Raw genomic sequence first — 13,293 nt, 5'->3', positions numbered from 1 at the left:
CTCTGTTCTCTCTGTTCTCTCTGTTCTCTCTGTTCTCTGTGTCACCTGTGCATCGTCCGCTGGAACCGCAGCTTCATGACCTTCTCAGCAGGGGCTCCTGGGAACTCCAAGACCAACAGCAGACACCCTCTCAGCCGCCGGGGTCTCGTCCTGCACACAGTGACAGATGGGACAGTGAAAACCAAACCATCTCTGCAGCGCCCCCTTCTGCTCATGTTGACAAATTCACAGCTTTTGCTTTACATTTTCACGGTGTAGCTTCTCTCAGCTGCTCCCTTCAGGGGGCGCCACAGCAGATCATCCTCCTCTAGCTACACCTCAGACATCGTCGTCAGAACCAGAAGGTTACTGAGGAGTCGAGTCTACGTCGGTTCTTGAGCCTTTGCTCCTTTAATCACATCAACCGCCTCCACCTGCAGGTTCCGCTGACACCGCCTCGTCGGAGCTTCGGTAACAATTCCATCTTCCTGTTCCTGGACTACGCCCCCTGTCTGTTGACTTCTTTTTCAGACTAGTTAACCCTGACTAGGCTGTGCTACTCGTGACTTCTTGTTATGGTCAAGTGACCAGGGACACGTTCTCTCCTCCGGCTCACAGACCGTTGGACGACCGTAAAGCGGGAGAATCCTGGAATATTCATCCGTTCGTTTCCAAACATTAAAAACACATGTATTCTTCACCGAACACTCGTTTTCTTACCAGCCACAGACAAACGCAGCAACGCAGCATTACGGAGTCTTCGAGTGATGTGCTCCTCCTTCGAAATACGTCACTTTACGACCAGTGGCCGCTGCCCGGGTTGCCAGATTTTGCGATTGAAACAAGCAAATGCCAAACACAACACAGCAGCGGGTTCAGGCAAAAAGAGCCAGAACTAAAGTGGTCAGTGGTTTAGGAAGCGGACGTGGGTCTGGAAGGTTCCAGGTTCGACTCAAGCAGCTTTTTCACCCGTCAGTTGAAGAGTATAATATTACGGAAGCGTTTTGCTGCCACACTGAAAGAAATGGCCCAGTATCACGTAATTACGTATATATTTTATTTTTTTAATATATATATATATACTGTATATATATATATTATTTTGGAATTGAAATTATTGAAATTATTACGAAATAACGTGAAACGTTAAAGTTATCACGTAATTACGTGATACTGGTCACACTTTTTCTTCAGTGTGGCAGCAAAACGCTTCCGTAATATTCAATTTGTGAATCAAATGAATGTTTTTTAATTTACAAAAAATAAAGAAATGAGGTATAATATTTTTAATGAATTAAAAAAACATCTAAAACCATTATGAAATATAAAAAATACTATTATTAACAGTAAATAAATTAAAAAATAAAATCAATAATAAAATAAAACAATGGCAAATTCAAATCTCCCAACTATGAAACAGACCGTGTCAATAACAAATTAAACGTTTTAAACCGATTCTCTGGTCTGAACTGAGCTCTAAAATAACCTGAGGTAGGTCACATATTTGCCCACTAGATGGCGGAATTTGACAAAAAAGAACTATAGCTATGTTGTAGAAATGAAGAGTTGCAGATGACCAGTCAGTGGATCCCGTCCCTGTTAACTGCACCAAACTGGACACCATCCACGTCAGCCCTGAAGCACAGTGACCTGTGGGGCACGTCCAGATGGGAAGAGGAGGACAACGGTGGTGGAGGAGGTGCGTCGTCAGGAGGACGATAGAAGTGCGAAGGCGCTCTCTCTGGTCAAATAGGGACCAGGGCTGAGGTGAGAAGGTCTGGAGAGGAGAAAACTCTGCTGGAAAAACTCTGGGAAATGGAGGCGAGAAACGTCAGCTTCATCATCAGAGCAACCTACGATGAGCTCCATCTCCAAACCATGTTTCCACCAGACACTGGAGCCACCACCTTAGACCAGGGTACACTACTGACGACGGCTGTGAAATCAGTCCACCCCCCAGCACCCCCCACAGTGGACAGTTCACCATCACTCTGGGCCCCTTGTGGTGGTTATTTGAATAAACTAGTTCTTAGTAAAAGTGCAGTTTAGTTCAGGTCTGGATGTTTAAGAATTTAAATCCAGACCTGATTCATTACTCACCGAGTTCGGTTCAACATTCAAGACTGACATCTGCAGTGACCTCACGTTTTTAAAATGTTTTAATTTATAATTGAAAAAAAAAATACATTTTTACAGGAGCCCATTTAGATGTTACAGGCAAAACAGGCATAAATGGGTTATGATGGGGGGGGGGGGTTGGGGGGGGGAGAAGCCAAGTGTAAAAGCTGTGGCCTCTGTTAAATATCGTCTGCCGTAACATCATTAGCTGCAGGGCGGCGGCCTCGCGTCGTAACCAACCGGCTCATTCTATGACACAGGTAAGACCAAAAGAAACAAAACAAAACAAAAAAAGGTGAGATCAGGTTGGATTTGGAGTTTTAAATATCTAACATATGTACAGAGGTGGAGAAATCAGACACGTCAGAATCCATCACCCCGTTTCCTGGAGTTGTACATGTGGCCTCCATGTTACAGGACTTCACCCCAGTGGGACCAACGGAGGGAGCATGTTCAACCTGAAGGAACCAGGCGTCAAATTCAGACAATTGGAGCACATGTTGAGTCTTTATTTTACAAAAAAGGGGAAAAACATCCACACTGTGAAAGAGATCCAGAGGTGGCGCTGTGACCCGTCTCTGTCCCGTCTCTGTAACATCCAGGTCAGGTGGTTCTGGGTTTCAAACAAACCGATGCTACTGAGGTCGATGCTTTGTTTCCTTTGTTTCAACATCAGGAGGCCAAATAATAAAAACCAAACTGCTCGGTCTCAGAGGAGAGAAAAAGCACATCCTCGTCTGCAGGGATACAAAGATAAGTTCATGGAAAGACTTCAACAAAGATTTATTGGATAAAATTCAAGACTTTCCAGGCTAATGGGAACCCTGTCAACAACCAAAGAATCAGATCGGATGCAGGATGTTTTTGATTTCTCCAGGTCAGGACTCGATGTCAAAGACGCCCTTTTGTGCATAATGGCCATTTGAAAAAAAGTAAAATAAAAATAATTACAATAATAATTATAAGAGGTGGGCAAAGAAGTGTGTATTTTCACGTAGAGGTATGTCACTGTTCAATCATCCGTAAGGTCCTGAACAAAGAGGACCTCGGAGCGGCTGAGTCCTGCCTCTTTCAGAGTGGGGGGGTTGGGTTGCTCTTCAGTCGGGAGGCAGGGCAGAACTCGACGAGGGAAGTTTGTAACTATCTGGAATTTCTCTGGACTTTCTTTGAGAGAGAAGAGGAAGTCGTATATGACCTGTAGAAGGACAACGGACACAGAACAGACCAAGTCAACAGACGCTCAGGTGTGTGAAAAAACGGTGATTCCCAACCACTGTGACGAGGAACTGCACGGGAAGGAGGGAAAGGGAGAGGGGAGAGGGGAGGGGAGGTGAGAGGGGAGGGGGCAGAGGGGGAGGAAAGGCTGGAGTTGAAGGTTGAACACGTGACTCACCGTCAGAGACTGACTGAAGAGGAATCGTCTCTCTACTCGTGTGTCATTGGGAAGCTTAAAGACTATTTTGACACTGTCTGGATCGTCCGACGCCGGCTCTGGTGGAAGACATTCCGACTTCCTCTCCTTCTCCTCCTCCAGCGTCTGGAGTGAAGCGACACACGGACAGAATGACTTACGGTTCTTTTTCAGCTCAACAGCACTGGGCGTAGGCCGACATCCGTTGGACTCACCCTACGTCTCCGCTCTTCAGCGAGGGCGCTCTGTCGAACCTTCTCCTCCTCTTGCATGCGCTGCTCCTGCTCCTCCCGTTTCTTTCGGTCCTTTTCCTGGTCAGCGCGGAGTGAGGCCATGTAGGCCTCGTCCTGCTGCTGCCTCAGCACCTGGGTCTGGTTCCGTTCCTCCCTGGTTCAAAAACAACAGACATTACTGACACAATTACCTTATACACACAAATGGGACTATATATATAAAATACAAAAAAATAAAAAATAACTAAAATCAGTTATATTAATAACCCTTATAATTAGAAATAAACAATAACAAAACTGTTGATTTGTACACAACATCAAGGCTGAAATCAGGAAGTTAAAAAAACCTTTGTGCTAACGAGCTCAGGCTTAATTTATATGGATTAAGACACTCCTGTTCAAACTCTTCTGGCTGGCAAATTAACTAAAGGTCCACTACTGCCACCTACTGGGCAGGAGTGTGTCCATTTATTACACCAGTGAACTTGAATGTAGTGAACTGAAAAGGCTGCTCTTTAATGTCCTTTTTTGTAGTTGACCAATAAGAGTGAAGGAAACAGTCCCTGTCAGGTCCTACCGCTCAAGGCGCTCTGACATGAGATAGGTCTGGTTGGCATCCATGATGAAGGTGAGCTGATTGATGAGGTCCTCAGGCTGGATCAGTCCCTCCAGTCTGCCCACCACCGTCATTTTGCGATCCTTCAGCATGATCATGGCCAGGAAAGGATAAGTGTTTTCTCTCAAGGCCTGAGACACTGAAACACAAACGAAAATGAGTTTAGATGTAGCTAACCAGTAGCTAACCAGTAGCTAACCAGTGTTTCCCAGAGACACTGGTGTTCCTTACCTCTGTAGCCTTCAGGCCTGTTGGTGGAGCACGCCCAGAACAGCATTTGTGTGTTGATAAAGGTTATGACCTCTTCTGTACATAACGTGGAGCTGTAGGTTAAGACACCAGTGTCAAACATCTGCATCACTGTGTGTCTGATAATGAGCAATCAGACTGTTGAGACTGTTGTGTCACTGCAGTGACGTATGTTCTGTACCAGCAAAACTCATGAGTGTCTTGATGATCGTCCCCGTGCAGGTACACTAGTAGGTATCGTAGCTCCCGTTTGGCATCATTCAGCGCCTGTGACACATGAAACAACAACAACATGAAGAAAAGAGTTTCTGTTCAATCCATTGGAACGTCCAAATAAGCACCATCTTTCCAGATTTAAAAGTACAGTCCACAGACCGGGACCTGACCCCACCTGGCTGTATGTGCCCTGATAGAACACAGGGTGTGACTGGCCGTATCTTTCCTCAAAACTATGAATGAAGGAAACGACGTCTCCCACAGGGTCTGTCACACGAGCACGTGGGTCTGGCCTGATGAAACGAAGGGCGAACCTAAACAGGAAAAAAATAGATATTAGCAGCAAGTCACACTCCAAATTCAACAGCCAAGAATTCCAGTTACCTGAATATATCCAGGAGTGTGTAGTAAGTAAATCTAAAAGGTAGCATTATCAAGTAGTAACTCCATCCTATTAGGCCCTGAAAAGAACAAAGAGTTTGGTTCAAAATATGAAGATTATTTTCCTGTTCTTTGTTTATTACATAACAATACAAAAAACACACAAAGTTCAATTTGATCAAAGAAAAGTTGAAAAAAGATACAAAAGAGCAAATTCTCAACAAACAGTTATTGGTTTAAAGTTTTAAAGGTTTAAAGCACTAAGTGTCTGAATGCAGACATACCCTGGGCTGTGGCCTTGACACAATATAACTATAAACTCTATGGTCTGCTGTATTGACCTGTAATGGTCTGGATGGTGGAGGGTTAAACACACTGGGAACTCCTTCCTGCTCATTCAGTCTGTCTTGAACTGCGGCCTGTGGAGACGTCAAAGGTGGATTTAGTCGAGAACAGACAGAACAACAGACCTAGTACTGACGTCTGAGGCCCCACGTCCACCTGGGAAAAAGGCAAACCCTGGGGCTGCTGGGTAACAACTTTTACTTTAACCTTGGTCTCACTAGATTATAATTAAACTAATCAACAGGTTTTTAAAGATCAACCAAAACTTCTTACCATTTTTTACTGTACAAATAAAGTGTTGTTGTAACTTTTGATGTGAATTTGTTTTCTGTTCTCCTACAGAGCAAACATGGATCACAGATACAAAAACAGTTTTATCAAGTACTTCATGTCAGGTTTTTGCATATAAAAAAAAACTGAATTGAATTCAGACTTTGTGTGGGTTACTACATCTCATACTACAAATCATTTGTGATGAGGTCCATGATTTACGTGCCCACACTACCAAAGTAATTCATGACTGGACAGACAATCCATAGGACTAACACTCAGTAACTGGTCAAAGGTTAAATTAGGACATACATTGACTAAAATAACACTACAGGGAACAAATCATCTGATTATTAGCTGTCCAGATCTTTAGCTGTGACTTCTGTTGACATTTTTAGCCCAAAATAACCTACAAAGTTCAGAAAATGTTTTCAAACAACTTGTTAAAGACTTTTTTACCTCTATATTCCAATTATGCTGTTCTAATGTTCGACGGCAGTGGTCCATTGATTCCAAACCAGTTAGGTCCTGTCAAACACACACAGACAATTGAAGACCATTAGTAGGTGAGAGGTCACGACCTCCAGCATTCTACATACAATCAACGGCGAACCGGTCCACCAGTCACATTATGAACCTCTTTTTGGGCCGTGATGCCATAAACTTTGCCCATCCCTGGTATAGACGCCACTTGTCAATCGAACGGTTTTTATTTCCTGTAAATGATCGAAAACTGGAACTGCATAATCTCGAGGTATGAGGTGAAATTTAAAAAGAAATGAAGCCTGGTGTCACGTTGACATTACCGTTATATTGGTATGGTTCATATCTCATAATTACAAAAGGCTTTAGAACCCGAGTAGGGTTCTGATCACAGGTAAAAAAATAAAGCGATTTTACTTATATCTTACAGTGTGTATACAATTAAACACCATAAACATGCGCCACCAGAGTGACTTTAGTCCACGACATCATTGTTTTAATTTGTTAAAATAATCCAAAATGGCTAAAGTTAAACGCTTGCTAGCCCTTGAAAACAAGTAGGTTGACGAGTTTCGTCAGTAACACAGTTGAACAGGAGACGGACTATCACTGATCCTTAACTCTAATTGTCAGTAAAACAAAAGTGTCCATGAATATAACATTGTAATAAGAAGTGTTGTCACTAGGAAACTTAAGTGACAGCTCCATCAGGACTGCTAAGCTAACGCTACCTAGTGTTAAATGTTACATTGAATCGTAATGTAAACCTTACTTCATACAAGTTGACGTAAAGTAAACACACACTTAAAAAACCACCATGATCAGTATTATTTAGTGATGTTGGGTAGCCTTATATCTCTGTGACAGCGCGATAACTTGTTAGCTCCCTTAGCTATTAGCCACTGCTAACGTTAGAACTGGGGAATCGGTACAGGAGATGAGTATGAACAGCCGGTTAACACGCCCGATACCGCTGAAGTTAGGACCAACACCGGTGTATCACTATGTGCTGTGACGGGGACATGGTTTGTTTTGTATTGGTGCAGTTTACCTGAAACTGGAGCAGTTTTTCGGTTTGTGCCTGCGATAATTCTGGCTCCTCTGGCGCCGCCATCTTAGCTCGCCAATCATCTACCAAGTCCTTACAACGTCAGCTCTCTTTTCCCGTGCACACTGTGCTGCTACGACTTGTGTTGTACTGCCACCTAGCGGCCCCAAAGGACATCAGCCATTGTGAAAGTCCCCAAATAAGACTTTACTGTTTAATTCTTCATTTGGTTTCAGAGATAACGCATATTAATACAGCGCATTGAAATAAGAAATCAATGGAGCTGTAAAAACTAACAGCTAGTGGCCATAAAAAATACTTTCATACAACAGCGTTAAACATCTTGTTGTTGAATTTAATGTAAGTTTCTCTGTTTCAGACAAGACAGAATTCTTTATGACGATCGTTCTTCAGTAAGATAATCGGGTTTTAGAATTCTCGTCAAAGGATCACAGGCAGATTGTTGGACAGCGGGATCATTGATTCTGCACAGTCATCACGTCTTCCATTAGCCTCTCGTAGGCTCGCCAAATATCGCGAGACAAATGAGCCTCTGGGTAAAAAAAAAAGCAAACTAGCGGTTCTTAACCTTGTTGGAGGTACTGAACCGCACCAGTTTTACATGCGTAATCACCGAACACTACGGCCAAACGGGGGGCGTGTCATCACCAATCATATAAGTCGGGTGTGTGTCTCCTCCTCCACCGAGCCCAGGTTAAGAACCACTGTTCCAGAGAGACTACTTAATGAATACACATTTATGGGTTTGTTTAATTTGGAGATGCTGTGTTAACACGTTTAATATCTGGAAGAGAAGAAGTCGTGTGTGTATTTTCCACCGTAACAATTCTGACATAATAGAAAATATTCTTAACCCAATTTCTTCACATGAAGAGAAGTGAATTCAAAGACCAACTGGATGTTTGACAGTTAAACTGTAACACAACAAATGCAATCATCTAGAAAAAAAATTTATTAACACAAAGAATGACTTTTTGATAGAAATCCTCAGAATAAATCAACTGTCACTGAAGTGTCCCCTCTCAGGTGCCAGGACGTCAATGTCACTTTTTTCCCTCAACCATAATGATGTGGTATCCAAACTTGGTCTTCACAGGAGGGTCTGTGTAGACTGGTTTGTCCATGGAACTGACAGGAAGTGCAAACGCTGCATCCTGGAAAGGCCCAACCATTGAGCCTCGTGTCATCCAGCCCAGATCACCCTGGGATCAACACAACACTTAGTCACAGGATGCTAACAGTAGCACAGCCACATGCCACAGGAAGTGACTCGGTGATGATTAGCAGTTGTAGTGAAACAAGTCTGTATCAACCTTTTCTATTGACTATGAAAAGCACTAGTGTTCAATAACTGAAAACATGAGCTACATTTCTGCTGTTTTTAACTTTACATTCAGCATTTCCCTCATGTTTTTCCCTGGATGTAAATATTGGGAATTTGATCTCTATAAATAAAACTGTCTCTACTTCACTTGACCTTAAATGGTGAAAAGAAATCGTACAATTCAAGTCTAATTTTGAACATTTTCCAGAGATCATCCATCAGTTATTTTCACATACTGTAAACGTGGCTGTCTAGCAACTTAAAATAAATTCTGTTTATATTAAGATATCTAACAATGTCTTCTTTCAGTCGAGAAAACCTCATAATGAATGACATCTGTTACATTCCTGGTTCACTGAGCCTGATATTACTGCAGTATCAGCCTGATATTACTACAGTATCAGCCTGATATTACTGCAGTATCAGCCTGATATTACTACAGTATCAGCCTGATATTACTGCAGTATCAGCCTGATATTACTGCAGTATCAGCCTGGTATTACTGCAGTATCAGCCTGGTATTACTGCATTTTGGTTCCTCAGCTCTATGAAGTCTCTATCATCTGCTGTGGGAACAGAAAAAGGAACCTGCTCATGTTCTTACTCCTTGTCGTGCTTTGTCTTCACTGAACTGTGAAGCCACTTCACTGAAACGAACCCCAGCCTTCAGTTTCTCCATGGCTTCCATGCATTTTCCATGTTTTTCACAGAGAACATGTCGAACCTGCAGACATAAAAGTGGATTTGTCCTCGTCTCTTTTCCATTATCATACACAGGAAGATAAATGTGGTTGTTTTTCTGACACAATACAGGACAACACCAGGCACAGTTTCATTTCTGGGTTTTTAGAGTAAGAAAAAATAGAAGAAAATATTTTATGGCATGACCACCATCACTTTGATACCTTAAACACATTTAGCACATAGTATCCATAGTATTCTGAAATACTTATGTATTTGTGGGAACGGAGCATTAAAACACGGAATGGTTACAACCGGAAATAGAACAGAAAAAACAGAGCCAAGTTCCTTGAACGTATGTCGTACTGAGGTCCATAAAACTGATTCAGATTCTGATGCTAATGGTTGAGGATAAACATCAGGCCTATGACAATACGTTTGTGAGAACGAGCATGTATGAAGCCACTGCACCACGTGATCCCTGCAGGAACAGCAGAGGTACATCAGGTTCTTACCTTCACAGCGGTTCCTCCCTTCGGTGCTTTGTCTTTCTTGTCAGTGTCAGCGCTTCCCGCCGCGGCCGCCGCTCCTACAGAATAAAAGTAAACACGTCGACTTTAACACGCTGCGCTGTTCAGTCCAAACGTTACTGTAATGTTTTCATGTCGTGAAGCCTCGACTGGAGGGTTAGATCTGGCTGCGACATCGACGTATGTAAACGTGTGTAAATGCAGCTAGCAGCTAGCCAGCAGGTCACAGCTGATGCTCACTCACCTTTCCCACCTTTCCCGCCTTTACCCTTCGGCGCAGCTGGTCACAGCTGGTGCTCACTCACCTTTACCACCTTTCCCGCCTTTACCCTTCGGCGGCATATCGACCGTAATCCAACTAAAAACAGCTGAAAACTGTTAAATTACACACAGTTTAAGACATTCACTTTTCACTGCTGCTCCAGGCGCATTCATTCTGCGCAGTTGCTCTTCTTCTCCAGCCAGTGACCAGAGGCCACTGCCGCTAATGGATACATCACTGTCATCTAGTGGCATTACTGCATATTGCAGCAATTTGAAATACAATCTACAGGCAAACGCTGTCTGGTTCTAGAAGATTCATCTGCAACAAAACAATGTGTTTTGTGTATTAGTGTCGCGCTTGTTACATTAAAATGCTTATTATAAAAGACGTTTTAATGTAAAAACATTAAATAGTTGTGACAACAATGTCACATAATGTTTTTTCTTCAAAACATAATGTAAATTAGTGTTTCACATTGTAAGAATTAAACATGTTTGCTTAGAAAGATACACACTTACACACAGATAAGTGATGTGGGCAAAAGACAAGTAGAGTCGATCAGACTGATCCCACACTCAGGAGGTGAGATCACATTCACTGTCCCACAGAGAGGGTTTTAATCATTAGTCCACAGGTGAAGGTGTGGGAAGGTATGTGTCACAACTGATCCAAAAGTGGTGAAAACACCAACTCTGACAACCTAGCATCTCGTGCATCCAGACTATTTCAGGCTGAGGGAAATTTTCTCAACATTCTTTCAGCGGAAACAAAAGTCTCACATTTTATCTCCACACCATCTTACACGAGTCGGCCAACATTTACAGCACTGTGAAATTGGCCAATGAGAAGCCGTGGCGCTGATGCTGAGCAGAAGCTGTGAAACAGTTTCCTATACATGCAGAAAGACCGACCACAGTGTGGGAGTCTCAAACTCATGGCCTGTGGGCCACTTCCAGCCCAGAAACCTGTAACATCTGGCCCGCTCTAGCTCTAGGTGGGCCGCCTGAGGAGCAGGAGGAACGTGATGAACACAACTGATAACTGATACCTGACAGGCAATCTGGGATTAAGAAACCACTGTTAGTCAGTTTACAGCTGCACCAGATTAAAACTGTGTTTGTTTGTCAAATATGAAGAAGAACGTACAGAGCAGCGACAGAACCATATTCTCATGTCGACATTGAGTGAATTATAATCTAACATCCTGTGTTTCATCACTTCATCAAATACATTTGGTTCAGTTGAAAAAAACTAATGTGTGTGACCTGAGCTACAGCAGAATATAATGAGTGGCAGAACTGAACAGGTGAGTCTGTGTTCACGTCCCAGTCAGAGCCCACTCTTCTTCTTCACTCTTCTTCCTCGCTCTTCTTCTTCACTCTTCCTCCTCGCTCTTCTTCTTCACTCTGCTTCCTCGCTCTTCTTCTTCACTCTTCCTCCTCGCTCTTCTTCTTCACTCTTCCTCCTCGCTCTTCTTCTTCACTCTGCTTCCTCGCTCTTCTTCCTCGCTCTTCTTCTTCACTCTTCCTCCTCGCTCTTCTTCTTCACTCTTCTTCTTCTCTCTTCTTCCTCTCTCTTCTTCTTCACTCTGCTTCCTCGCTCTTCTTCTTCACTCTGCTTCCTCGCTCTTCTTCTTCACTCTTCCTCCTCGCTCTTCTTCTTCACTCTGCTTCCTCGCTCTTCTTCCTCGCTCTTCTTCTTCACTCTGCTTCCTCGCTCTTCTTCCTCGCTCTTCTTCCTCGCTCTTCTTCTTCACTCTGCTTCCTCGCTCTTCTTCTTCACTCTTCTTCCTCACTCTTCTTTCTCACTCTTCTTCCTCCCTCTTCTTCTTCACTCTTCTTCTTCGCTCTTCTTCCTCGCTCTTCTTCCTCCCTCTTCTTCTTCACTCTGCTTCCTCGCTCTTCTTCCTCGCTCTTCTTCTTCACTCTGCTTCCTCGCTCTTCTTCTTCACTCTTCTTCCTCACTCTTCGTCCTCACTCTTCTTCTTCGCTCTTCTTCCTCGCTCTTCTTCTTCACTCTTCCTCCTCGCTCTTCTTCTTCACTCTGCTTCCTCGCTCTTCTTCTTCACTCTTCTTCCTCGCTCCTCTTCCTCGCTCTTCTTCTTCACTCTGCTTCCTCGCTCTTCTTCCTCACTCTTCGTCCTCACTCTTCTTCCTTCCTCTTCTTCCTCCCTCTTCTTCTTCACTCTGCTTCCTCGCTCTTCTTCTTCACTCTGCTTCCTCGCTCTTCTTCCTCACTCTTCGTCCTCACTCTTCTTCCTCACTCTTCGTCCTCACTCTTCTTCCTCCCTCTTCTTCTTCACTCTTCTTCTTCACTGCCCCCAGTCTGGCTCTAATTTATATTGTTTTTCAAAATAAACCACAGACAGACAGAGGAAGCTGCGGCGGCGGCGGCGGCCGTGGCGGGAAGCTTCTTCCTTCTTATTGTCTTTTGACAGTGATCAGAATTTCTCCAGGTGAATATTTCCCATTATGCACTGCAGCTCAGCAGCGGTGAGGACCAACTGACAGTTTTTTCTTTCCTTCTCGTGAGCAGCGTTTTCCGCTCAGCACCACCACAGCTCCTCTCCTCTATCCAGGAGCTGATGCAGCCGATTCCTCACCTACTGATGGTGTCACAGACAACTACACCCCTGCACTAACTTCCATGATGACAGCTGCAGCCTCACAGATGTGTGACTCATGTACACACTGATCTGAAGATAAAATAAACCAGAACTGCACTGAGGAGAAATGTCAGTTGAACACCAGAGCAGTTCTTCTAAATCACGTTCAAATTCCTCAGTCTTCACCGTCTGTTCTGGTCAGCGTTTCACATTTGATGTCTTGTTGTCGACCTGGAAAATTAAAGTTCAATTCAACTTAAACCACATATAAAAAGGAAGTGTTGGACAGTGAAGTGTCACCATTCAGGTGAACTGACAACGTGTACTTTCTCATAATATCAGTACAAAGTACCCACAGTGAGTAATGTTCTAAGGGTCTGTCTGATGGAGAAACATCTGGTGGTTTCTACATCACTGTCTCTACGACCCCCTCCCCTCCCCCCACCACCACAAATAAGTGAGAAATGATAAGTGTCCGTTACTCAGCGAAACTAAGTGTCACTCTCGCCAAACAGAGG

At 43.6% G+C, this 13,293-nt stretch overlaps 3 protein-coding genes and 1 long non-coding RNA gene across 5 annotated transcripts in view; all 4 read right to left on the bottom strand.

Annotated features, from left to right (window-relative positions):
• Positions 1 to 761, bottom strand: part of st3gal5 (ST3 beta-galactoside alpha-2,3-sialyltransferase 5) — a 4,932-nt gene extending 4,171 nt beyond the window's left edge. Inside the window, exons 1-2 of the mRNA XM_017039114.2 lie at positions 244 to 761; positions 46 to 150 (exon numbers count right to left, since the gene is read on the bottom strand). Of these exons, the coding sequence (XP_016894603.1) occupies positions 46 to 150; positions 244 to 245 (107 nt within the window). The 5' untranslated portion in view covers positions 246 to 761. The remainder of the gene's footprint in view (positions 1 to 45; positions 151 to 243) is intronic.
• Positions 762 to 2,584: 1,823 nt separating this feature from the next.
• Positions 2,585 to 8,153, bottom strand: faf2 (Fas associated factor family member 2). 2 transcript variants are annotated; one of them, XM_008327737.3, is made up of 11 exons: positions 7,353 to 8,153; positions 6,278 to 6,346; positions 5,488 to 5,622; positions 5,207 to 5,283; positions 4,998 to 5,136; positions 4,788 to 4,873; positions 4,589 to 4,680; positions 4,319 to 4,496; positions 3,724 to 3,895; positions 3,491 to 3,634; positions 2,585 to 3,292 (listed from the first exon to the last, which is right to left on the bottom strand). In XM_008327737.3, exons 1-11 carry the CDS (start codon positions 7,413 to 7,415, stop codon positions 3,110 to 3,112), a joined length of 1,338 nt encoding a protein of 445 aa, XP_008325959.1. In that variant the 5' UTR covers positions 7,416 to 8,153; the 3' UTR covers positions 2,585 to 3,109. The 2 variants fall into 2 exon arrangements, with proteins under 2 accessions (XP_008325959.1, XP_016895027.1); XM_017039538.2 differs by having other exon boundaries at positions 5,545 to 5,622.
• A 149-nt stretch (positions 8,154 to 8,302) lies between these two features.
• Positions 8,303 to 10,247, bottom strand: pin4 (protein (peptidylprolyl cis/trans isomerase) NIMA-interacting, 4 (parvulin)). Its single transcript, XM_008327738.3, has 4 exons — positions 10,211 to 10,247; positions 9,891 to 9,964; positions 9,299 to 9,418; positions 8,303 to 8,572 (listed from the first exon to the last, which is right to left on the bottom strand). Exons 1-4 carry the CDS (start codon positions 10,245 to 10,247, stop codon positions 8,414 to 8,416), a joined length of 390 nt encoding a protein of 129 aa, XP_008325960.1. The 3' UTR covers positions 8,303 to 8,413.
• A 2,193-nt stretch (positions 10,248 to 12,440) lies between these two features.
• Positions 12,441 to 13,293, bottom strand: part of LOC107989682 (uncharacterized) — a 3,290-nt gene continuing 2,437 nt past the window's right edge. The window contains exon 3 of the long non-coding RNA XR_001761222.2: positions 12,441 to 13,006. This is a non-coding gene — a long non-coding RNA (uncharacterized LOC107989682). The remainder of the gene's footprint in view (positions 13,007 to 13,293) is intronic.

This window comes from Cynoglossus semilaevis, chromosome 15 (assembly GCF_000523025.1).
Source record: "Cynoglossus semilaevis isolate Cse_v1.0 chromosome 15, Cse_v1.0, whole genome shotgun sequence".
In the NCBI taxonomy this organism is placed as follows: domain Eukaryota; kingdom Metazoa; phylum Chordata; class Actinopteri; order Pleuronectiformes; family Cynoglossidae; genus Cynoglossus; species Cynoglossus semilaevis.
Note: the sequence above shows the minus strand (reverse complement) of the source record. Positions and strands in the feature narration are given on the sequence as shown.